Here is a 26,139-nt window from a genome sequence, read left to right as displayed (position 1 = left end):
TCTGTGCGGATGCCTCAGATTTCAGTTGTCTACAGGGTGCTTGCTACATGCAGAAGGCAAGCATGCCCCCTCACCTACAGTTGCTGAGGGCTGCCTGCTGTCTTCAGGCATGACTCCAGGGCTTGACAAGTGACAATGATGGTTTAAAATGCACACAATGCCAGTGTTTTCATTATGACCTCTGTCAGTTATGCTATGGTAACTGCAAGAACATCCAAAGTCGGGGCCCCAGGGACACACGCGTGATGTCACCTTCTGCCTTTCTTTCAGTTCCACAAGGAGAGATTCAAAATTGACATGCCACACAGATTTAAAGTCTACAATTACAAGAGCCCGACCTTCTGTGAGCACTGTGGGACCCTGCTGTGGGGACTGGCACGGCAAGGGCTCAAGTGTGATGGTGAGTCCAGCGGGGGGTGAGCATGGTCCCACGTGGACCCTCTAGGGGATGGAGCGAGGCTTTCTGGGGAACTGGAAGGAGGATATAGGGGGGACGACTTCCACACCCAGCCCAGACAACTCATGATCATAAGTATGGTCTTCTGGGGCAATAAGCTACTATGTTCCTTTCCTTGCACCCTGCCACACCCCCACCCCCACATCCCAGAAAAGAGCACAACAGTTCAGGTTCAAGATCAAAGCTCCTAGCTCCATCACCTTCTGTCGTACCATAGCCCTGGGGGAAATGAAGACAGTGTTTCTCCTCTCACTGCTCTTTCTACTAGTAGTTTCCTCAGTGGGTTCTGGGCTGCCTTTCCTAATCCCAACAGGTCTAGCGGTGTGGTACTCCAACCCTTCTCCTTTGCACCAGCTAGTAAGATTCTTTCTGTCATCTCATCAGAGAGAAAGCCCAGCACATTCATTTGGCTGACGCAAGGTCCTGCACAGAAATTCTGTAACATTAGCTTGAGCATCTATCCCTAAACCGTTGCTCTGAACTTCAAGTGCCCAGTAAGAGGCCGGCCCAGCTCTAACCGCCATTGCCTGTTCTCTGGTCTTTCTTCCAAGGCCGGGATCGCAGCAGAGCCTAACCGGCCATTCATTACTGTTGGAGTTTCTCAGACCTACCATCAAAAAAGGAAACAAGGCACGGCTTTCTTGCTGTACAACTCCAAGTTGCTAAGGCGATAATGTTTAGAAGCGGAGTTGCTGTTACACTAGGGTTAAGGACTAGGGAAAAAAAAAAAAAAAAAACCACGAGAACTGACAAGGCACTCTGCTTTCTGGTTGAGGAGAGACAGGGGCAGGGCCCAGAGAATGGAGCCACAAAAGGAGAGCCACCTGCTGCATACAGACAGTTTCTTATTGTTTTCTTCTTCTTTTACCTTTTTTTTTTTTTTTTTTTTTTTTTTGAGGCAGGGTCTTACTTTGTTGTCCAGACTGGAGTGCAATGGCTCAATCACAGCTCACTGCAGCCTTGACTTCCTGGGCTTAAGCAATCCTCCCACCTCAGCCTCTCAAGTAGCTGGGACCACAGGCATATGCTACTATGCCTTTTTTTTTTTTCTTTTTTTTTTTTTAGAGATAGGGTCTCACTATGTTGCCCAGGCTGGTCTCAAACTCCTGGGTTCAAGCAATCTTGCCTCCTCAGCCTCCAAAAGTGCTGGAATTACAGGAGTGAGTCACCATGCCTGGTGAGCACAGACCTTTTCTTATGATGAAGTATTAAATATACAAGCCACTTTATTTTTTCTTGGCAGCTGTATTTTGATCAGTGCTACTGACTAATGTATGTCCTCTCTTTTGAGTGATGAGGTACGTGATGGAAGGAGGCACAGCATCTTCCGCATTCTCCCCTTCTTCATCCCAATCGTGTTCACGTGTCTGGTGGAACCCAGAGCGACCTCTCAGTGGAGGCAGGAGGGGTTAGGTTTTCAACTCATTACCTAAAGCAGACATCGCAGGAAGCCAACTTTAGCCTCAAGAATCCCTTCCTGACCCCAAAGGACACTGACACGCTTTTCTCTACACGCCTGTTCAAGAAGACCTGGATAGGCAGGGTATTAAGAGTTCATTAAGACTTCAGAGGCAACACCTAGTGTCCCGGCATCCTGACCGTATCCACAGAAACAGGAATAAAGACATTCTCCCCTCTTGGTTCTCCTGTGATGGTCTCAGGTCGGGTTGTATGTCCTGGGAGCCCGAGAACCCACTTACAAGAAGAGCTGGTCCCAGCAGCGCCGCAGCACAGCAGCACAGCTTAGAACTCCCTGGGGGTTCCTGGGCGTGATTGCAGGGCTCTCGTGCCTGCTTCGTTTCATTTCCTTCCTCGAATATTCTTTCCTTTCCGTTCCATTCTGTTCCCCGCTCTCTCCTACCGTCTTCATTTCAAGTGCTCCCCTCCCCCTTTTCTTTTGTCCCCTCTCCTCCCCCTCCCGTGCCCTGGTTTGTTTTCCATTCTTGCTTCTGACACCCCCCGGGTCCCTGACCCTCCGCTGTGCTCTCCCCACATGCGCTGCTCTCCCCACACGCCCGCGTCCTCCTCTCTGGACTCTTCTCGCCCTCTTCTCCGGCTCTCTTCCCTCCCTCTCTGCCTCCCTTGCATCCTGCCTCCTCACAAGCCGTCTTCTTAAGTAGGGCCTTCTTTAGCCTTTTACCCTGCCTTCTCTCTCTCCCCACGATAATTCCTATGAAAATAGTCATCCAGAGGGACTCTTTGCCCCCCAAGAAATAGAGTTACAGCCTGATAGGTTGGTAACAAAGACTTATGACCTTGTCGTGGAGATGGTGGTGGCCTTTCTTCACGGCCATGCAAGTCACAGAGAAGCCTAGATGTGGCTACAGTGTTAGGAGCAAAGTAAAACTCCATCCCCCTATGTTCAGTCCTAGCTGACAACCTCACTTGGTGTTACAGTGATGCGTAAGAAAATGGAGCTGGGGCTACCCAAGTTAAAACCTAACACCTTCTAAATAAGGTGAATGTGAGTTATGCGAGTTATGCTGACAATGTGGAATTTGCAGCACAATCAATCATTTAAAAAAAAAAAATCCTTTCTATAGTAAAGATTTTAGGCCGGGCACGATAACATACCTGTAATCCCAGCACTTTGGGAGGCCAATGTGGAAGGATGGCTTGAGCCCAGGAGTTTGAGACCAGCCTAGGCAACAAAGTGAGACCCCCATCTGTACGAAAAATCAAAAAATTAGTTGGGGGTAGTGGTGCACGCCTGTGGTCTCAGCTACAGAGGCTGAGGCAGGAGGATGGCTTGAACCCAGGAGGTGGAGGCTGCAGTGAGCTATGATTGCACCACTGCACTGCAGCCTGAGCAACAGAGCAAGACCCTGTCTCAACAACAACAACACAACAACAAAGATTTTAAATATGCAGAAAAGATTTTGCTTCAGCTGAATTTTTATGGCTATATCTATGCCTATAGACTAGGTCTAGTAATGGTTTAATAGTAGACCGGGCGAGGTGGCTCACACCTGTAATCTCAGCACTTTGGGAGACTGAGGTGGGCAGATCACTTGAGGTCAGGAGTTGTAGACCAGCCTGGCCAACATGGCGAAACCCTGTCTCTACTAAAAATACAAAAATTAGCAGGGCGTGGTGGTGGGCACCTGTAATCCCAGCTACTCGGGAGGCTGAGGCAGGAGAATCACTTGAACCCGGGAGGCGGAGGTTGCAGTGAGTCAAAATTGTGCCACTGCACTCCAGCCTGGGCGACAGAGTGAGACTCCATGTCAAAAAAAAAAAAAAAAAAAGTAATAGCTATTTACATAGAAAATTCTGGTTTATTTTATTTTATTATTGAGCTATTTGAAGAAGAGTGGACCAGTGAAAACTACAGGTGAGGGTTGCCCAAATTTCACCTAAATATTTTAGTATCTACATCTGTGCAATAAATGATGAAGATGAAAAGGAAGTTGTATTTGTTGAGCACCTACTCAATGCCAGTTATTGTGCTAAGCTTCTTTGCACACATGTGTGCAAATCAGCAGATAAGATTAAGACCGCACGATTTCACAGCACCCAGTGCCTGCTTCTATTACAACACTCTCTACTCACAGACTCTGTCAGCTGGATTTTGGAAATCTTGATATCTGATTTTTCTTTATTTTAATGGTGATGTTTCTTTTTCTCTCTCTTTTTTTTTTTTTTTTTGTGAGACAGAGTCTCGCTCTGTCTCCCACACTGGAGTGCAGTGGCGCGATCTCAGCTCACTGCAACCTCCGCCTCCCGAGTTGAAGTGATTCTTCTGCCTCAGCCTCCTGAGTAGCTGGGATTGCAGATGTGCACCACCACGCCTGGCTAATTTTTTTTATTATTATTTTTAGGAGAGATGAGGTTTCACCATGTTGGCCAGGCTGGTCTCAAACTCCTGACCTCAGGTGATCTGCCCTCCTCAGCCTCCCAAAATGCTGGGATTACAGGTGTGAGCCACTGTGTCCGGCCTTTAATGGTGGTGTTTCATAAGCAAAATTTGAATTTCTAAACCAATAATTGTCTTTACACAATCACATGCGCACACACTCTCCAGTCCAAGAGGGATCTCTTGGTCACTGGCAGTGCAAGTTAGTTTTTATGCTAGTGTTCTCAGGATTCATGAATCAGAACACTCACCCTGAATCTTAGGATCCCTGAACCAGAATCCTGTATAGATCATGAGTTCAGTGCTGGGGATCCTTAATCAGGAGCCCCCAGAGCATGCATGACTTGCCCAAGGTCACACAGTGTCCATGCTGTGCAATCTGCCACCAGCACCCCATTCTCCACCCACCTGACAGGTGCTCAAGTATTTCCCCCTCCTCTTTCTTTTTCTTTAACATCTCATGTGACTTATAAAGATGAAAGAAAACTTTGGTTCATTTTATTTGAGTTGCCTTCTATAACTAGGTCGTAGATGTGAATTTAAGTTATCAATTCATGCATGCAAGAAATATCACTTTCTTTATGACTTTGAGATCCACTTAGTTAAGATTCTCATCTGGTAATTCTTGGGGCCCTCTACCCTTCCCATAATCACACGAGGTTTTGAGGAGCCATGGGTACAGGGGCCTGGAGACTGGGGAATGTGCTCTAACACCCGGTTGCTGTTGGCATCCTCATCTAAGCCCACACTGGTGAAGCCTGTGGCTTTCTGTTTTTACACCATGTATAGTTTTGTGATTTTTTTTCAAAGCTGAGGCCCCCATGCCTGGTCCAGTCTCGCTAAGTGTGTTCTGCCGTGACCTCTCCTGGTGTTGCTAGCCTCCTAGTCCATCCCTTCCCACATACACACAGCACCTCCACCAACCTGTTCAGCATTGCCCCTTTACTTCTGCATCCACAAAATCTTGCTCCTCTCTTCCAAAGTCCAGGAGAGGTGAGGGGCACAACCTCCTGTGCTGTCTCCCCTCCCTGCTCTCAGACACATGCCCTTGTCCTCAGGGACAAGTGGCCTTCGGTTCCCACCCACTCAAATTCTTAAAAATAACCTTGTCTGGCTTCTGCAAGAGATGGCCTGGCAAGGGGCTGGGGGACAAGAGGGACCAGGGAAGGAAAACCATATAGGGAAGAAAAGAAACCCAAAATAATATTTCAACAAACTTGCTGCCACAATTAGAAAACGCAGTAATTATTCTGGAGAAACTCCTTAGTTGGTTTTCTTTCTATTTTTTGAGACGGAGTCTCACTGCTGGAGTGCAGTAGCGTGATCTCGGCTCCTGAGCTCACGCCATTCTCCTGCCTCAGCCTCCCGAGTAGCTGGAACTACAGGCGCCGCCACCATGCCCGGCTAATTTTTTGTAGTTTTAGTAGAGACGGGGTTTCACCATGTTAGCCAGGATAGTCTTGATCTGACCTCGTGATCTGCCCACCTTGGCCTCCCAAAGTGCTGGGATTACAGGCGTGAGCCACTGCACCCAGCCCTGTTGGTTTTCTTTTAAATAGGTCTAGGTAGTTGGCCGGGCATGGTGGCTCACGCCTGTTATCCCAGCACTTTGGGAGGCCGAGGCAGGCAGGCCACCTGAAGTCAGGAGTTCGAAACCAGCCTGGCCAACATGGCAAAACCCCATTTCTACTAAAAATACAAAACTTAGCCCAGCATGTGGCAGTCGCCTATAATCCCAGCTACTAGGGAGACTGAGGCAGAATTGCTTGAACCTGGGAGGTGGAGGTTGCAGTGACCTGAGATCGCACCACTGTACTCCAGCCTGGGAGACAGAGCAAGACTCTGTTTCAAAAACAAAAGCTAACAAACAAACAAATAGGTCTAGGTAGCTTCTGACATTCTTAAACCACAGTGCCTGTCTCTGTAAAACAATCACCATTGTCCTTCCTCCGCCTGGGCTGTTGCCCTGGCTGTGAGGAGTGTGGTGTGCTGTTTTCTGAACAGCTCTTAGAAGGGGATCTGTTAATGAAAGTAGAGGTGATCGTGGGCCTTAGGAAAATTATATCCTAAGGAGATTATCAGAAGGAGGATGCTGGGCAGTGGGTGGCAGAAGTGGGCACAGGGGGGAAAAGGGGGAGGTGGAAAGAGGTGCTTTTGCTCCATCAAGTCCTATTGCCATTCTCCGGGCAGTCACACAGCTGCCTCGGGCCTTAGCTTACTTATAAAACTGCCCTATCATATCCCAAGAGAGAAAGACAAAGAGTAAAAGAATCTGAAGACCTAACCATTCCCACCCTCTTTTGTTATTCTTTGTTCCAAAGAAAAGATTTCGCTTTTGTAGCCTCAAAAGAATTTTGTGAATTAAATAAATAAAACATCTGCAGGCTGAGGCTGCCTCCTGGGCTTCAACCTAAAGGCCAGGGGAAGCTCCTCACAGCCCAGGTAGGAAAGGGGATGTTTTGGACCCATATTGGAGTGGGTAGGAACATTCTTCTGATGCAGGGCAGGTGAGCCCCGAAGTGGGGCTTAGCCCAGGAGAGTTCTTTACTTCGCCCAGGAAGAATTCAAGGACCAGCTGTTAGGAGAAGAAAACAGCTTCATTGGTCAACGGTGTTACAGTTCTGTTGGTGTTACAGCTCCATGACTGCTCCTGCAGAGCAGGGCTACCCCAGAGGCAGAGAGTAGCAGCTCAGGGCAGTGCTGCAGTCCTGTTCATACCCACTTTTAACTACGTGCAAATTAAGTTCCTGGAAAAAGGGTGGTAATGTGTGGCTATTGCCATGGCAATGGTAAACGGACATGGCACGCAGGTGGGCATCTTCCGGAAAGCTGCTTCTGCCCTGTCCCTGTTTTAGCTAGTCTTCAGTTTAGTCTGGCATCTGAACCCCACCTCCTCCCTCACCTCCCCTCCAGCACGTGGATCACTACCAGGGAGAGCCAGGGTCACTTCCTCCCAGCCGTGGCACCGTAGGCTTCCCTCCTTATCCACAAGGCTCTGTCTTACCTCCAGAGAGAGCTGCTGAGCACCAGGGGGTTCCTCCACTCTTGCTCACCAACTGCCTTCTTCCTTCCAGCATGTGGCATGAATGTACATCACAGATGCCAGACGAAGGTGGCCAACCTTTGTGGCATAAACCAGAAGCTAATGGCTGAAGCACTGGCCATGATTGAGAGCACTCAACAGGTAGGAGGAGCATGTGCCGTGGACACGTTCCCGCCATGGCCACTCAGCAAGGATGTCCATGCCCTTCTGCTCCTTCACCTGTGGCAGCCCTACGGGAAATGCCGGGATGTATTTCTGAGCACCGGCCTTGCCCCTGGCTTTCATCTCCGTGCCCACACCGCCCCCCCATTTGAGATAGTGATTTGATGCATGTGTATTATGCCGAGCTTTATAAAATCTTAAATTCTTCATGGCATGAGCAATGCAGAAATAAATAAATTCATCAAACTTATTGAAGATTCATTGACAGCTTTATGTGAATATATTCGGGTTACAGAATAGCCTGGGGGAAAACACTTATGTGCTAGCATCATCCCTAGAGTCCTCACAGAACACCGAGTCCAGGGCAACTTTTGCCCTGCAGTTTACTGCCTTGGCATTAGCCGAATTCCCAGATCCAGGGAAAACCCCTCTTTAAGACTTGACATTGCCTGTATCAGCTGTTTTCCCATCCATTGACCACCTGTCCTTATTTGTGATGGAATGACATAGACGGCATGAGAGAATCCTGTCAGCCTCAGAAAAGTGTGAAGGAGGAAAACATGTTCTGCTAATGCGTAAAATATAGTAGATAGACTCTCCCAGAATATGGAGTTCTAAAAGAATGTTGAGGAAAAGAAGAGCCTCGGTGACCCTATGCATTTAGGAATTTTAAATGGCTTTTGTCCCCATGGTTAGCAGGCTGAGCTGTTCCCTCAGTGGTGGGTGGTCTGACTCTCCGTGTGTCATCTAGGCTCGCTGCTTGAGAGATACTGAACAGATCTTCAGAGAAGGTCCGGTTGAAATTGGTCTCCCATGCTCCACCAAAAATGAAGCAAGGCCACCATGTTTACCAACACCAGGAAAACGAGGTAACTGTCCTGGTCAGCAGTCTAATCAATGTCAGTCATTAATTTCAACCCTAAACTGATGCCCTTGGATTTAAGTTATCAGCTTACCTGGTCTGATTAGGTGATCCACCTCCAGCTACCAATTAAGAGGCTCCCATTCCTTAGAAAAGAAACCAAAACCTTTTACCTTTGTAAAAGGCAGGAGGTGGGGGTCAGAAAATGGGATAGGTCTGGAGGGAACAACCGCAAATGTTTTCTTAGAATTTCAGCATGTTACATTCTGTCAGTGTCATATGGTTTTACAGAAATAAATCTGTCTTAAAACTTGGTGGTGGGAAGGTCGCAGAAGACATTCTTACTCTGCACCTTTGAGACTTAAATTTAAGGGTAGGAAAGAGAAGGACTCAAAGCCACTTTCATGACCTTATGGCACTTTTTCCAGCCTACTGTTTGAAAATAGTTCATGAATGGATATGACCCCATGTTTCTGAGACCTGAGTCGTTTCAGCATACATTCTAAAATACTTATTGTCCTTGAAAGAGTATGAAAGATAAACCTAGGGATTTGAAAATATAAAGACTATTGTAGGCAGGGGAAAATTCCTAAAAAGTTCTCATGTTTTCTCTGACTTAAAATCAACTTAAAAATGTAAAAGAAAGGTTTGGGTTACATTTAGGAGGGGTTGCCGGGCAGTCAAGGAGACCGTGTCTTAGCAATGATCAACATAGGCAGCATCTTTTTTTTTTTTTTTTTTTTTTTCTTTTTTGAAGACAGAGTCTTGCTCTGTGGCCCAGGCTGGAGTGCAGTGGCACAATCTCAGCTTACTGCAACCTCCGCCCCCTGGGTTCAAGGGATTCTCCTGCCTCAGCTTCCCAAGTACCTGGGACTACAGGCTCACGCAACCACACCCAGTTAATTTTTTGTATTTTAGTAGAGATGTAGAGATGGGGTTTCACCATGTCACCTAGGCTGGCCTCGAACGCCTGAGCTCAAGCAATCCACCAACCTCGGCCTCCCAAAGTTGTCAGATTACAGGCGTGAGCCACCGCACCCGGCCAACATAGGCAGCATCTTGACTTAAATTCTGTGATGAATGATGCAGTTCAGATCTTTAAAAATCTGCTAGATTTCATTTCCTCTCTCTCACGTTGTAAATTGTAGAAATTGATGCCACCGTGCTTGTGAGCCATGCAAACAATTGAAAATCATTTTTTCCTAAAATTTGGTGAAAATCTCTAGATGCCCTTGATTTGACATTATTAACAGAGCTTGTGTATTTTGCATGTTGGAATGTGTTAAGTTGAACTATTTCCAGTCTTGAAGAAAGAGACTTAGTCCACACTCCAAATTCCAAATGCCAGGCTCACAGACAGGGGGCGCTGCCCGCACAGACAGATGGAGAGGTATTAAAGCTGCCTGAACTGCAGGAAACCCTCTAAACACTCCCAGTTACTATGATGGAGCCTCAGCATGGGAAGTAGAAGAGAAAGCACATGCTCTAAGTAACTAGAATGGCCTCCATTACTCCATGTTCATTTTTAACCACCAGCTTGCCATTTTCAGAGCCTCAGGGCATCTCCTGGGAGTCTCCGTTGGATGAGGTGGATAAAATGTGCCATCTTCCGGAACCTGAACTGAACAAAGAAAGACCATCTCTGCAGATGAAACTAAAAATTGAGGATTTTATCTTGCACAAAATGTTGGGGAAAGGCAGTTTTGGCAAGGTAAGCTACTGCACAGGACAACGCTGTGGCCCAGCTCTAGGAACTGATGAGCCAAGTTCCTGGTCAAAGAAACTAAACTCGTGGGGCCACCAGGACTGCATGTGAGTGTCAAAGAGAGCTTTCCTGAGGGGGCTCTGAATAAATAGGGACCCTGAGGACTCTAGGCCCACAGGAGCCTCAGCTTTCTGGAAACCTGTGTCTCCAAAGCTACTTTGCCTGGAGAGTGTACATCTCACACGCCTCTGAGTTTGATGTCTTTGGGCACCAAAGACATAGGAAGGTGCCTCAGCCACTTCCTGTTTCACACGGTGTTTGCATTTGTTTCATTTTGTTTTTTCTTCTTTTGCTTCATTCTCAAGCCTGGAGTGTTGTTTTAGTTTGTATGTGATTTTTTTCCTCTCTCTCTATTAAATGTCTTCAGGCTTGGATAAGTTTCCTTGGGGTGTGATAGGGCTCGGCTCTGTGTCCCCACCCAAATCTCACCTTGAATTGTAATAATCCCCAGGTGTCATGGGAGGGACCCCCGGAAGCTGACTGAATCGTGGGGATGGGTTTTCCCATGCTGTTCCCATGATAGTCAGTAAGTCTCATGAGATCTGATTATCATTTTTTTTTTTTCAGAGTCTTTCTCTGTCGCTCAGGCTGGAGTGCAGTGGCATGATCTTGGCTCACTGCAAGCTCTGCCTTCCAGGTTCATGCCATTCTCCTGCCTCAGCCTCCTGAGTAGCTGGGACTACAGGCACCCGCCATCACGCCTGGCTAATTTTTTGTATTTTTAGTAGAGACGGGGTTTCACCATGTTAGCCAGGATGGTCTTCTTGATCTCCTGACCCTCGTGATTCGCCCGCCTTGGCCTCCCAGAGTGCTGGGATTACAGGTGTTAGCCACCATGCCTGGCAGAGATCTGATGATTTTATAAAGGGGAGTTCCCCTGCACATGCCCTCTTGCCTGCCACCATGTAAGACGTCCCTTTGCTCTTCCTTTGTCTTCCACCATGATTGTGAGGCCTCCCCAGCCATGTGGAACCGAGTCCATTAAACCTCTTTCCTTTATAAATTATCCATTCTTGGGCATGTCTTTATTAGCAGCATGATAACAGACTAATACAGGCTGCTATAACAAAATATCACATACTGGCTGGCTTAAACAACAGAAATTCATGTTCTCACAGGTCTGGAGGATGGCGGTTCACCATCAAGGTGTTGCCTGGGTTATTTCTTCCCAGGCCCCTCTCCTTGCTTTGTAATGGCAGCCCTCTCTCTGTGCCTTTAGTATTATCTTCCCATTGTGCATGTCTGCATCTAAGTGTTCTCCTTTTTTGAGATGGGGTCTCACTATGTTGCCCAGGCTGGTCTTGACCTCCTGAACTCAAGTGATCCTCCTGTCTCAGCCTCCCTAGTAGCTGGGATTACAGTTGTGCCACCACACTCTGCTTAAATGCTCTCTTCTTATGAAAACACCAGTCATGTTGGATTAGGACCTGCTGCAATAACCTCATTTGACCTTAATTACCTTTTTGAAGGTCCTGTCTCCAAACACAGTCACATTCCGAGGTACTAGGGATTGGGACTTCAGCATAGACACAATTCAGCCCATAAGAAAACTGTAGCTTGAGAGTCCTGGAAAATAAAATTGTAGAGAAAGTCTCTCCTCTAAATTCCTCCTGCCATACATGCAGGTGGGGAGTTGTCTCCATCACTAATAGATGACACGGAGAGGAAGGAAAGAGCGAAAGGAGGACAAGCAAAAAAAAAAAAAAAAGAAGAAGAAGAAGGGGGAGGTGAGAAGAAGGAAGAAGAAATAATTTAAGAAATTATAACCAAACCAACTATTGGTGACTGACCGCAGAAAATTTTCAAGCAGTCAAGTGATTTAAGGAGCGATGATATGGAATACAGGCTTTTAGATAATTTTGATATTAAGGATACCTCATGTATTAATGGGGCTCCTATTTGTTTTACCTTCTTGGATGGGACTCCTAGGAAAATTTTAATCAGAGATGACTATTCCATGAATCTGTGCAGCCAAAGGCAGCAGTATACACTACCCCTGCTCACCAGACTTTGGCAGGATGTCTTACCCAGTTTACTTAATATTAAACAAACTAAAATGCAGCTGAGCAGTCACCATAGCTGAATAATATTGTGCTCCATTTGGGGTTTGTGTTTCAACACTGATGCCTTGCCTTTCAGCAAAATCTACTCTGTCCAGCACATGGTAGCTGATGTTCATGAATTCTTTTTGTTCATTTCCACAGTAATATGAACCACAGCAGGCTCATTTGGTGCTAATCTGAGCATAATAGACAATTTTACAGCCAGTCTTCATTATAATTTAGCAGCAATTAATGTGCAATTATAACCTGTTACCAAAAATTGAAAGTACATTACATAGATGGAAATTGTCTTTTCGACTTCTTAGTTTATGGCTGGTTTTAGGATGTTTTACTGAAAGAAGCAATTACTAAAAGAGTACTTTTAATTGTTAATGAAATGTTTATCTTTCTTTGTTCCCATGTGGATTTCTACATTTGAGTAAGGTTAATAAGAAAGATGTTAAGTTAAACCTACAAGCCTTAGTATCCCAAGGCGCAGCTGGGAGCCCCAGGATTCCCCCACTCCATGTCCAAAGTCATCTACTTCTTTTCATCAGGACCCTGAGTCCCTACACATGGAGAGGAGAGGAGGGGGAGGTATCAAAGCAAGATAGGATGGCCATGTTTCTCTTTCTCACAACACTGAGAATACTCCAAAACTTGTCTTTTCTCTCTCTTCTGCCTTTATATGGAAAGTATGTTTCCTCACCAAGACCTTTATACCCTTGTTCTCCTCACACAACTTTTAAGCCTACGAAAACAGATTGTGTGTTCTCTGGGGATGTGAGCATCATTCATTTGCCTGAATTCCCATCTAAGTTTCATCCCTTCTATCAAGTCAGCTACCACCAAGCCACGAACGTGCACCATCGCGTTTTAAACCTAGACTCTCGCGTGTTCAGGGCTGTTGTAGCATCATCGACTTCGGTCTTTCCCAAAAGTCAAGGAAAGAAACAAATGACAAATGACTGAATTTTAACAACTGTGATTCAGAGATCATTTTAGAGTCTGCTTTCCCAGGTCTCATCTTACCTGACTTTCACAACAGTCCTGTAAGTTAGAGAATGCAGTAATTGGAAACTGAAGCCCAGAGGGGCTAATTCGTCTGCGCATATTTCCACAGTTAGTAAATGTCTGTGAAATAAAACTAGAGCTAGAAATTTCTGTCTCCAAATGCCATGCCCTTACCATTGACAACAGTGTGTTGCTGCATCATTTGCAAAACCTAAAATTGTTGAAACCCTCCATCATATGCCATCTGGTGTCCTTTGATATAAGAGCCACGAAATCAAGTGGGAAAAGTAAATTTTGGAGTTACATCTTTCCTAGTAGCTCCAAGAATCTGAGAAAGTTATTCTTTGAACTCGGTGTTTGTTGTTAGTGTTGTTAACTTCTGTCTGGCAGAGCGTGATGAGCTAAGAATTAAATTAGATAATACAATTAGGTCGCAAGTGTAAAGTAGGTAGCAGAGTGTGTGACAAATAGAAGGTCCTAAAATGTTTCATTCCCATTTTGGTGTCCTTTGATATGAGAGCCACGAAGTCAAGTGGGAAAGTCAACTTCGGAGTTAAATCTTTCCCTAGTAGCTCCAAGAATCTGAGCAAGTTATTCTTTGAACCCAGTGTTAGTCACATTTTAGGACCTACTATGTGCCATACATGCTGCTATGAATAATTCATTGCTGTGTTGTCAGAGAAAATGGTGATTATTTATTTTTTCTTTTGAGACAGAGTCTCACTCTGTCACCCAGGCTGGAGTGCAGTGGCGTGATCTCGGCTCACCACAACTTCCACCTCCCAGGTTCAAGCGATTTTCCCACCTCAGCCTCCCAAGTAGCTGGGACTACAGGCGCCCACCATCATGCCCGGCTAATTTTTGTAATTTTTTTTTTTTTTTTTTTTTTTTAGTCAAGACGGGGTTTTGCCATGTTGGCCAGGCTGGTCTCGAACTCCTGACTTCAGGTGATCCACCTGCCTCAGCCTCCCAAAATGCTGGGATTACAGGCGTGAGTCACCATGCCTGGCTGCTGTTTTGTTTTTGTTTTTGTTTTTTTAAGTACACAAGGAGAACTATATCCCTCCATTCTTCTTGTGGCCTGGAAAAACTGGGTAAAATACAAAGCTAGGATTTATGTGCACTTGCAGTGATGTTTCAAGTACAATTTCTCCTCTCCACATTCAACTCTTCTTTCTTCACTGTGCACTCTCTCTCTCTGGATTTTTATTATACCCTCACTCAGGCCCCTGAGCAGGCAGGGCACACTTTTATAAACCCATTCAATTGCTTAATAATTTTGTGAAACCCTTGGAAAGAGTACAAAGATAGTATGAAACAGTGATGTCGTGTCCGAAACCAGTGAAGTGCTCCATGTTGTCTCAGGAATAACCTGTGCAGGATGGGTGGGGGTTGGAGAAGGAACCTCTTTTCCCACCCAGCACAGGTGTCTCTCAGGACTCTGTCTCATTTTTAAGAAGTGGGAATCCAAATTCTAAAATAAAGTTACTTCTTCCCTTTCCTTCCAGGTCTTCCTGGCAGAATTCAAGAAAACCAATCAATTTTTCGCCATAAAGGCCTTAAAGAAAGATGTGGTCTTGATGGACGATGATGTTGAGTGCACGATGGTAGAGAAGAGAGTTCTTTCCTTGGCCTGGGAGCATCCGTTTCTGACGCACATGTTTTGTACGTTCCAGACCAAGGTATGGCTTCTGCTCCGACAACCCTACTTCCGCTCTAACCTGTCTCAGCGTGGTACCTCCTATGGCGCCCTCGTTAGGAGAGGCGGGTCGTTGCCTCCATATTTACCTTACATTTCGGTGTACCTGCCATCCATCCAAACAAGTTTCATCCCTTCTACACACCATGGAAGTTTTACTTAGAATGTTTCAGTGTCGTCGATTGGGAAAGATCTTTTTTTTTTTTTCTGAGACGGAGTCTCACTCTGTCGCCCAGGCTGGAGTGCAGTGACGCGATCTCGGCTCACTGCAAGCTCCACCTCCCAGGTTCACGCCATTCTCCTGCCTCAGCCTCCCACAGGCGCCGCCACCTCACCCGGCTAGTTTTTTGTATTTTTAGTAGAGACGGGGTTTCACCGTGTTAGCCAGGATGGTCTCGATTTCCTGACCTTGTGATCCGCCCACCTCGGCCTCCCAGAGTGCTGGGATTACAGGTGTGAGCCACCGCGCCCGGCCGGGAAAGACCTTTACTTCTAGATTTGCTTGTCTGTTTTCCTGTTTTTTAGAATTTGGTTTCATTTAGCATAGCAACCGGGCTTCTCATCAGTCTGCGACTTTGGGGGAAAACGTGACAACTGTTTGTGCATCTGCCCTGCATGTATTTGAAGAGATAAAAGTTGGAAAATAGATCAAAACGTAGGTACAGTATTATTTTTCTCTTCAAGGCTGGCAGAAAAAGCAGCCTTAGAGTGGGCTCATCAGTGAGCAAGCCCCAGAGCCGGGAGGTGGAGGTTGGATGCGTCTGCATTCCCACTCCGCATTGGGACCCTTTCCTTAGGCTGAATTTGCCAGAAGGCTGTGCCGTTCTGGAAGGACTTGCATCCTGGTCTCCGTTTTCCTTAAAAAAAAAAAAAAATCCTTTTCTTTCCTAACTCAAAATTATTCAGGATCATTGTAGAAAATGTTTATATACTCAAAGAAGAAAATCACTTATAATCCCACCACTTAGATATACTCACCATTAATACTTTGAAGTTTCTCCTATAGATTCTCTCTGCAGTGGACTTTTAAAAACAAAAATAGCAACCCACTGTAAATACCTACTGCTCGGTACTCTGCGTTTGTTACACTCTATTTTGTACATTTTCTTATGTCTTTGGATATTCTACAATGTGATTTAACTAGAACATCTCTAATTTTTGTTCTGATTTAAATGACACCAAAATGAACCTCAAAGATTAGTTTTCATGCACACGCATTACGATTCTTCTCACCTGATTTGTCTCCTCGCTGCCACCCCATCCCAGCTGTCCACCACCTGCACTAATTCGCAGCCCCAGGTGGGACCATTATGACTAAGGTCCAAAGAACACAAGGGGTGGAGGCTTTTCCGTTTTTTTTCTTTTTTTTTTTTTTTTTTTGAGTTGGAGTCTCACTCTGTTGCCCAGGCTGAAGTGCAATGGTGCCATCTCAGCTCACTGCAACCTCTGCCTCCCAGGTTCAAGTGATTCTCCTGCCTCAGCCTCCCGAGTAGCTGGGATTACAGGTGTGCACCACCATGCTCAGTTAATTTTTGTATTTTTAGTAAAGACAGGGTTTCACCATGTTGGCCAGGCTGGTCTCAAACTCCTGATCTCAGGTGATCCACCCCCCTCCACCTCCCAAAGTGCTGGGATTACAGGCGTGAGCCACCATGTCCAGCCCTTTTCCTACTTTCTATCTTAAGCCATGACGACTGAAGAGTGAATGAGAGAAAACTTTTAAGGTGACATGAGCGATGGGAAGAATTAATGAGGGATCCAGGGAATGAATGAGGAAAGTGGATGGCAACTGGGGCATCCATCACCACCTCTGCAGTTCCCAGTAAATTCTCAGCAAATGTTCAATAACCAAATCAATGAATAAATTTCCTTACCGAAGATAAAGAGAAACCAGACCATGGCAAAGCACTTAGTGAGCATATACTGGGCTTAAAACACTGTGGAGGATACAGAAGTATATAATACCACTCCCAACCTTGAGAACTTCACACTTTAATAAGAGTCAAGGCTGCATTTCTAACAGTATGAGTAATATTAGATCAGATGGCAATCGCAAAGTACCAGAGCTGAGAGAAACTAGAAATGGGAATTTGAATGGGCAGAAAGGGTCTTGGGAATGAAAGGTGCGGCTGCAGGAGAGGAAGTAGAAAGCAGTGAAGTGTCCTGATCAGTTACTTAGGAGAATGCAGGCCCACTTCCTGCCGCAGGAGCAGGCTGGGACTTCCCATGATGAAGGCTAGAGAGATTTTGTACTAGAAACTCCTCCTGGAGATGATAAATACCCATTGGCCTGGGAAGGTGAAGGTATGTCATCTGCAGGCAAAGTAACAAACTCTGCCACCATCTCCATGCTGTTGGGAGGGTGAAGGTGTGTCACCTGCAGGCAAAGGGACAAACTCTGCCACCCTTTCCATGCTGTTGTCTAGATTTTCTGCACACCCAGTAGCTCCCTGTAATCTTTTCCCTTTGCGGTATTTTGGGGCTTGTAGCAAACTGCTAAACACACTGGGTTTTTTTGCCATAAATAAAGACTTTTATTGTAAAGCCTTCATAATAGTGAAAAATTGGAAACAACACAAATGCCTAATGATAGATTTATTGAATAAATTATTATATGGTCAGAGAAAATAATACTATATAACCATTTTAAATGATGGTATAAATGCTTAAATATTAATATAGAATGATGTTTATAAAATCATAAGTGGGAATATATAAGATTTCCTTTTAAGCAAGAACATATGCATGTATAAGCATGAAAAATAATGAAAAACTGACCGTTGTTAATTGGGAGGTAGGATGAGAAGTGATTTTATTTTTATTATGTCTTTCTGTGTATGTTACTATAAACACGCTTTAGACTGGGCTTCTGGGCACTTAGGCAGTTGTGCTTCTCTTGGTGCCTCTTCCCCATTTTTTTTGATTTGCATGTATGATGGTTTTTGTGTCTTATGGGGAAGGCTGTTGGGAATCCCACATTGTAGAGGATCAGTGTGCTCTCTTCTCTTGCCTGTCCATCACAGCTTCAGGCACCATTTGTTTCTGTCCCTCTAATGAGAGATCTCCTTAACCCATTTATGCCTGAGGTTGCAACTTGTTCAATTTTGAAATCAGACCTTGGCGATGACCTTGAGCAGTAGGATATAAATAACTCCCACTTGCTTAGCATTCCAATAATGGAACGCTAGGTATAAAAGAGTTCCATGCAGCTGGAAAGCTTTACCAAGACCTGAGCAAAAAGTGCATCCACAGCATTGATGCCGGGAGACAGAAAAAAAACTTCAGCAGAGAATGTGCACATGAAATGTAAATCTGACTGGCTCAAGACTCAGATTTCAAGGAACCGAGTCCTTTTAGAAAGAGAGGAAAGAAAGAAAGGAAGATGCTTGAATCACCTTTCCCAACACCCGAGTTGTTTTTTCTGAGATGTCTTATTATTCAAACCTTGCTTGTCAAAGTAACTGATTAAACACCACAAGTGAATGCAAAAGGCAACAATTGATACTTGATATGGATAATGCTTTCTTCTGGAAACATGTTGGGAATGACCTTTCTTGAGAGGACAGTTACCTGTGTATACTAGTGAAGACATCAGATAAGATAAATTAACTATGAACTTCTCCAGGGCATTGTTATTTTTTAAAGGAAGTTATTCATCTGTTCTCTTCCTCCAAAGAGCGCGCCTGTTGAATACCAGATTATGCAGGAGATTCTGAGGACAGGTATTCACTTGTTATTAATCAGGGGCATTTGGATTAAATTGTTAAAAGTTTTTAAATTTCATAGATGAGGGATATATCATCTATGGAAGGGTGAAAATATGATAAAGCCATTTAGGAAACTACAAAATGTGAAAATTCCTGCGGACTTGGATTCTGAAGTTCAAACCCAGCTCTGTTGTTTATCAGCAGGGCTCTGAGGCACCCACTTTACCCCTGCCAAGGACAGAGAGTAAGAGTTACAGGCAGAGGGGCTGGGAGCTGTAAAACCAGGGGCCCTAATGGGATGATGCTGTCTGGGGCCAGAGATGTACAGAATAATTCATGGAATCTGAGCCTGAATCTGAATGAGGCTGAAATCAAACGAATCTTCACAATTAATTTTCTGTGTGCTGGATCAAGATGACTTTGTGCATCATCCAGGCTCTGACATAAATTACTCGCTCAGGGTCTAATGTACATCAGCATTCTGAGAGGCTGCTGTCTTTGCAAGAGAAAAGAAGGGCTCGCTATTATTTCTTTTATTTTTTTTCTAACATTTCTTTGTTATTAATATTTACATTTTCTGTCTTACATGAAAGTCTGCAGGGCTTGAAATTGCACAATCCCTTCTCAGCACCCGCTTCAGTGCGGATGCCAGCCAATTTTTGCACTACTAGATTTCCAGCTTAGATTTTTAATAGTTTCCATTACTTACATTTTAAAAAGTAAAAAAATAGGAAAATCCACAATAAAATTTGTCTACAAGAAGAGTTGTCATAAATTTTTTAACTATATCCACTTACAAGTAGATTTAAAACAATTAGAAAAAAAAATTAACCATAAAACTTTGAAATACTCAAAGGGAAAAATAAATACTGAAAAAAACAACTTCCCTCTTTTTAATTATGCTGCAGTAAAAGAAAGATTAATAACTCAAGTATCCAAAGTTTCTGTGCTCTATCGCTGATAAAACTTTGAAAAATAAGATTTACTTCCAAAATTTGTTTGGAAACTAAAGATGCATCTAACACTGTAAGGATGCTATTTCTTTTTAATTTCAAGGACATAATTTTCCCTTAAAAATTAAAAGTGAACTAAGGTCTACCTTCCTCTGTGTCTCCTTTGAATTCTGAAAGGCTGATCTGTATTCTGACATTTAAGAAGTGTTACTATTTCTGTAAACTAGTTCAACCGTTGTGGAAGACAGTGTGGTGATTCCTCAAGGATCTAGAACTAGAAATACCATTTGACCCAGCCATCCCATTGCTGGGTATATACCCAAAGGATTATAAATCATGCTGCTATAAAGACACATGCACATGTATGTTTATTGAGACACTATTCACAATAGCAAAGACTTGGAAGCAACCCAAATGTCCATCAATCATAGACTGGATTAAGAAAATGTGGCACATATACACCATGGAATACTATGCAGCCGTAGAAAAGGATGAGTTCATGTCCTTTGTAGGGACATGGATGCAGCTGGAAACCATCATTCTCAGCAAACTATCGCAAGAACAGAAAACCAAACACTGCATGTTCTCACTCATAGGTGGGAACTGAACAGTGAGAACAATTGGACACAGGAAGGGGAACATCACACACTGGGGCCTGTCATGGGATGGGGGAGCCGGGAGCGATAGCATTAGGAGATATACCTAATGTAAATGACGAGTTAATGGGTGCAGCACACCAACATGGTACATGTATACATATGTAACAAACCTGCACGTTGTGCACATGTACCCTAGAACTTAAAGTATAATAAAAATAAAATAAAATACATACTTTGAAAAAGAAAAAAAAACCAGAAGTGTTACTATTTCACACCTAAGTAGTTCTAGATCCTATAGGAACATGTCTGTCTCCGGGTCATCCCCTCAGGTTGGACTGGAGGGCAGGCAGCTGTGGTTCTGCAGGCCTCTGTAGAGTGGCCTCCCAGAGTGATGCCAGGAGGCAGAACGCTAGTGTTCCTGGATCCACATCACTGCCCTTGACTCCCACACTCTCAATGTGCACCAGTTGAACATTCTTGGTCAGTATCACTTTGAAATTTTTCTTTTATGAAAAAGAAAACCGAGTTTCACTTTCTATTCATAGAACACACAAAGCTCTACTTCCGGTTATGGCTTCAGGGCGTGAGTGTGAGTTACTTTGAGCAAGTCACCTAACATTTCTTTGTGACATTGGTTCTCCTTTTTTGCTTCCCAAAGGATAATATAAAAATAACAATAATAATAATAGCACTTGCAGAGAAGTTCGGATCCTTTTTGGAGAAAATACCATACTAACTACAAGGTACTATTATCATTTAAAATTAAAAAGAAAAACTCCTTCAACTCGATAGTTTTTAAAAAGTATGTCATCCTGGTATTTCCATAGTTTTAAGGCAAAATCCATCCAAGAAAGTTTTTAATTTCAAGCATTTTATTCAGAAACTGCTTCATCTGAAGCTCTCAAAAATGCTTCAATCCATGAACCCTTCAGTTGAGCTAGGAGCCCTGGAAATTATCACAATTGTAGCAAAGAAGAGAAAACCAACGGAAACCACATCCTCCAAAAGACGTGTCTCTGCAGTAAGACAAGAATTAACTTTTTATGCTGCCCCCATCTGTAGTGACAGATAAGCCTCTTTTCTTTAAATTCCTCTGGTGGCGTTCTGATCCTGAGAACGTTTACAAGTTGTTATTTCAGAAACTGGGGGTCTCTTAGACGTTCTGCAGGTTCCCCCGCTATGTAACCAAACTGTGATTTGGCAAATGTTAGATTTATATCAAATTTACAAAAATGAGTCAATTTACAGCTATCAACCTGAAATAATCAAAAAGGCTGGAATCTAATTTAAAGAACGCTTATTCGAACTCAAAGTTTGAGGATGGCCCCACCTGGAAACACCCCAAAAGAATGGTGTCAGAGTTGCAAAGGAGGGAACTTTAGGGTTTATTTCCATAGGGAGAGACAGAGGCATTTTTAGCAGGATTACATTTTTCATGCAAGGCTGATGCATAGTTCCAGGAACTTGGTTACAGGCAGTGTTTCTTTTTGGGAAAGGGACATTTAACATTTTTTACAGAGTGTGCTATAGTCATGGGTTTTCTGTCATCTGGTCTAAGGAAAATAGGACAAAAAAAGGGGAAGGTCATCTTTAACAAGGTTCATTAATTAAGAAGGCAGGAGGCGGCCGGGCACGGTGGCTCACAACTGTAATCCCAGCACTTTGGAAGGCCGAGGCGGGTGGATCACCTGGGGTCAGGAGTTCAAGACCAGCCTGGCCAACATGGCGAAACCCCGTCTCTACTAAAAATACAAAAATGAGCTGTGCGTGGTGGTGGGCACCTATAATCCCAGCTACTCAGGAGGCTGAGGCAGGAGAATCACTAGAACCCAGAGGGCAGAAGTTCCAGTGAACTGAGATCATGCCACTGCACTCTAGCATGGGTGAAAGAGTGAAACTCCGTATCAAAAAAAAAAAAAAAAAAAAAAAAAAAAAGCCAGGAAGTGTTCGTTGCTGACATTGTTTAATTCTCTCTAGTTATTGTACAGAACAGGAGAAAAAATAAAGCAAGTTAAACTACAATCTGAGAAACAGAAGTTGTAACCATATGTGACTCAGATCACAGTCACATCTCTCTCAATGCATAAAACGCATTTTAGGAATTCCAACAGCTTTTAAATGTTATTTATTTTCACACAGTAATTTATGGGAAATTAATCTTGCACTCACAATGTTTGCTTAAGGTTTTCTCATCCAAATACACAAGAGATAATCGGCAATGAGTGAACACATATTCAAGAATTCTTGGACTGAAAGAACAAGACACTCACTCAGTGCCTCTGAAATGCCGCATCTTTCCTACATGCCTGCTTTCTAAGCTTACAGATCTGTTCTCATATTGCTGTGACTCTGTAATATTCTTCCAGGCTCATGGCCCATATTATCTGTCCATTCCTTTGTCAGCTGTTCTCATGAAGTTCCAAATGTATTGTCACCAGCTTCCCAGAAGACATGAGCATTTGACATCTCCCTCAACAAAGTGCCGCAGGAAAGTGCCTGTCCTCTGTGAATCTACGATCCCTCCCTTTGTTTTGTCTTTTTGTTGTTGTTGTTGTTGTTGTTGTCATTGTTGTTTTTGTTTGTTTTGAGAGAGAATCAAGAGAAATGCTTGAGCCAGAGATGGAGAAACCAGACAAGAGGGAGGCTATTCAGGTTGTAGGCTTTTCAGATAGGCTTCTTTCACTTAAGAATATGTGTTTAAGGGTTTTTCTTTTCTTTCTATGGCTTGAGAGCTTATTTTTCATTGCTGAGTAATATTCCATTGTATGGATATACCACCATTTATCCATTCACCTGTTGAGATGCATCTTGGTTGCTCAGAACAACTAACAACTAATTATTTGTTATGTTCGTTTGTTTTTCTTATAATGACAGACTCCATGGATCAAGAATTTTAGAGTAGGGAGGGGTGGTAGAGGTTATCAGGTCAGATCCCCTCATTTTGCAGCAAAGGAAATGGAGCTCCAGAGAAGATAGCCAGCTGGTCACAGTAGAGTGCTCTTTTCTGTGGTCAATCCAAAATTATTAGTAAAGTTGAGACTTCAAGATACCTAAACACAAATCCAACTCACAACTTATTTAATTGGAAAATTATTCGTTCCATGTCCTAAACCTTAGACCTGAGCAAGAGGGGTTCTGCCCAGCTGCTCACTTAGAATCCTCCCTTTAGCCTTTCTCAAACTATAGTCCTTCCTATGAAGCCAAGAGGTCATCTCTGTTCCTAAACTACTCCCCATGACCGCAGAATTCCATACCTAACCAGCCTCAAGCCTGTGTAGACATCTCCCCAGGTTCTGTCCTTGAAAGGGGCAGGAGGGGACTTTCCCTATATGGCCAATTAACAGGTGCAGAATTTTGAGGGATCCTGAATTTGTTACTGGCCTTGTTGGTCATTATGAAGTTATATTTCCTGAGAGACAGAGAGAATGTATAGGAATGTAGAGCATATTTAATTCAATTGTTGGTGAGCTTGATTAATAACACTTAAATCTGAGGACCCATGGTGTGGTACCTCCCTTTGCACACTCACTCCAAATCTTGCAAAGGTTGGGGCTGTCCTTGTTCTGATTATAATGCAACTTAATGCTTTTCTTCCCTGTGATAAAATAATAGCAATATATATGATAAAGTTAATATGTAAGGAATGCTTGCCATATGCCAGGCACAAGGCTAAATATTTTACATGGATTCTTTAGTTTTAAATATGAATGATAGCTCCTCTTTCTTCTTCAGATCAGAATTCCCAGCTCTTTCCATTGGCTGTCATAGGAGATGTCCCAAAGTAGAGTTGAATTCTATCTCTGGTTTCCATCTTCTTATACAATGGTCTTCGCTGTTACAACATTTGTTACATGTGCTTAACATATGATACTTTGAAAGGTGTGATGGTAAATTTAGATGTTTTGTCATAAATATTTTTATCTTAATTTTACTTATTTTGCAGAGATTGCAAATATTCTCTTGCATAAAATTTAGTACGTTGGTTTACTAGCCTTCGGAGAAAAAAGATACCTCGAAAAAATGACTATCGTTATTCTTTTCCTTCTTTTCCCATCTTATTTTTCTGGAGAGGGAGTCTATACATCTGACCTTATTTGCATGATATTTGCCAAGTTCTCAGTGCATTTACAAAATTAACTGTTATTAGTTTGATAAAAATCATTAGTTAATTTCTTTAATGCTATAAACCCGTCATTCATCCTGTAATATATGCACATTTGGCAGCCGTTTCCTTGTTTACTCAATATTTGACTAGCTGTGTTGAATAGTCATCACGACTAAACACTTTCCCGTTGTCTTTATTTTCATTCTCTCATTTGAAAAATGTCATCACTGTAAGAAGAAAGCAGTGTAGAAGCTAGGTTGTATTAAATAACTTTTGAGGCCACTTTTACAATTCACCCTTTACTAATTCTAGAATATTCACAAAATGTCCTATGCCTCCCTCTAAATAACTATCTTGTGTTTTAAGTAGTGTTATATTTTGACAGCTCTAGGACCTTTAACTCCTCCAAATGATATTCATGTATGTAAATGCAGTCCTATGAGAATTATACAACTGATTTTGTTAAATCTATCACTTCGATCTTGTATTTAATCATCTTTTTTTTTTTTTTAAGACAGGGTCTCACTCTGTTGCCCAGGCTGGCTTTGGACTCCTAGGCTCAAGTGATCCTCCTGCCTCAGCTTCATGAGTAGCTGAGATTACAGGCATGCACCTCTGCGCCCAACTTAAATACCATTTCTTTAAAGCATCAATAACACGAACATAAAAGAGTCATACAGCTTTGATTACCCGCCTATCTACAGAACCTCAACATTGTTTATTGCCTTCAGTTGTCTGGAAATCACAACAAAGCTGTAGGTAATGGTGACTCATTTTCATGGACAGGATTCATTTTTCAGAGGAGGAAACCGAGGCCCTGGGATGGTGGGATTTACCTGATCATACAGCTGATTAGCCACAGTCTCATTTCTCACAGACCAGAATCTCCATTCAACAGATGCTTTGCCAGGAGTTGTTGACAGTCGGCAAGACTGGGACATATTTGGCAAGTCCCATCCCCCAGAGCCATCACAGCTTCAATTCTCACCCACCAGAACGAATCATTTGCCTCAGTTAATGTATTACCAGCCATAAAGATGTGAGGTCTAGACTAGTAAGTGCCATTTACAATTAACCCAACACAGGCCACATTCTCTCTCCCTTCCCACCATCTCTCTCTCTCTCGCTGGCCTGCTTTGTATCCTCTCTCTCACCAGGTGGCCACAACCTAAAGGGCAGCCTAGCAGGTTTTGGTTTTGTCTTTCCTGGCTTTTAAATCATTTCCTAGAAGGACAGCTGCCATCAGTTATCAATTGCCCACTGAGGGCGAATGCAGAGCTTCATTTCCACACACAGTATTTTGTTTAAAACCCACAGCAACCCTAGGAGGTAGGAGTATTATTACCCCATTTCACAAATAAAATGAAGCTCAGGAGAGGTTAAGTCACGTCTCCACAGTTACAAATAGAGGGGCTTTGAACCCAGGGCTGAGTAAGGATGAAGCCCACATTCTTTGCGATTACTCTGAGTCTCATTCTTCTTGGTTTGCTTCTATCTATGCCAGCCCAGGGCGTTTCCAGCAGGCAGACACTTCTTTTTGCTTGCAGTTCTGCAGAGGTTCTGGTTAGCTGTGGGTTGCCTTCAACTCTGAGCACTCCTTCCCCAGCTGTTCATGAAAGTTTGAGTCTATTATATTTGTATTTTCCTTTTACGATGGCATTTTGGATTCAGCTTTTAAAAGGCTTACCCATCCCTCAAAATGTGATCCTCAAAATCCAAACCTCAGGACCATGTAGTTTGTATGTGCATACATTTGTGCTAATTTTATCACAGAACCATCTCTGTGGCCCAGAGTGGGCCCAAGATATCACGGATGACTCGATTCCCAGGCTTTCCAAACAGACGAGCATCCTCTAGAAAGACAGCAGGTCCTCC

At 43.6% G+C, this 26,139-nt stretch overlaps 1 protein-coding gene across 4 annotated transcripts in view; it reads left to right on the top strand.

The window, feature by feature from the left end:
- Nucleotides 1–26,139, top strand: part of PRKCQ (protein kinase C theta) — a 144,316-nt gene that overhangs the window by 84,844 nt on the left and 33,333 nt on the right. For all 4 annotated transcript variants that reach the window (XM_050804611.1, XM_050804610.1, XM_050804612.1 and 1 more), the window contains 5 exons: nucleotides 271–400; nucleotides 7,388–7,497; nucleotides 8,270–8,387; nucleotides 9,931–10,091; nucleotides 14,710–14,883. In XM_050804611.1, the coding sequence (XP_050660568.1) occupies nucleotides 271–400; nucleotides 7,388–7,497; nucleotides 8,270–8,387; nucleotides 9,931–10,091; nucleotides 14,710–14,883 (693 nt within the window). The remainder of the gene's footprint in view (nucleotides 1–270; nucleotides 401–7,387; nucleotides 7,498–8,269; nucleotides 8,388–9,930; nucleotides 10,092–14,709; nucleotides 14,884–26,139) is intronic.

This window comes from Macaca thibetana, chromosome 9, assembly GCF_024542745.1.
Source record: "Macaca thibetana thibetana isolate TM-01 chromosome 9, ASM2454274v1, whole genome shotgun sequence".
NCBI lineage: Eukaryota > Metazoa > Chordata > Mammalia > Primates > Cercopithecidae > Macaca > Macaca thibetana.
The sequence above is the reverse complement of the archived record's forward strand: the minus strand, read 5'-3'. Positions and strand labels throughout refer to the sequence as shown.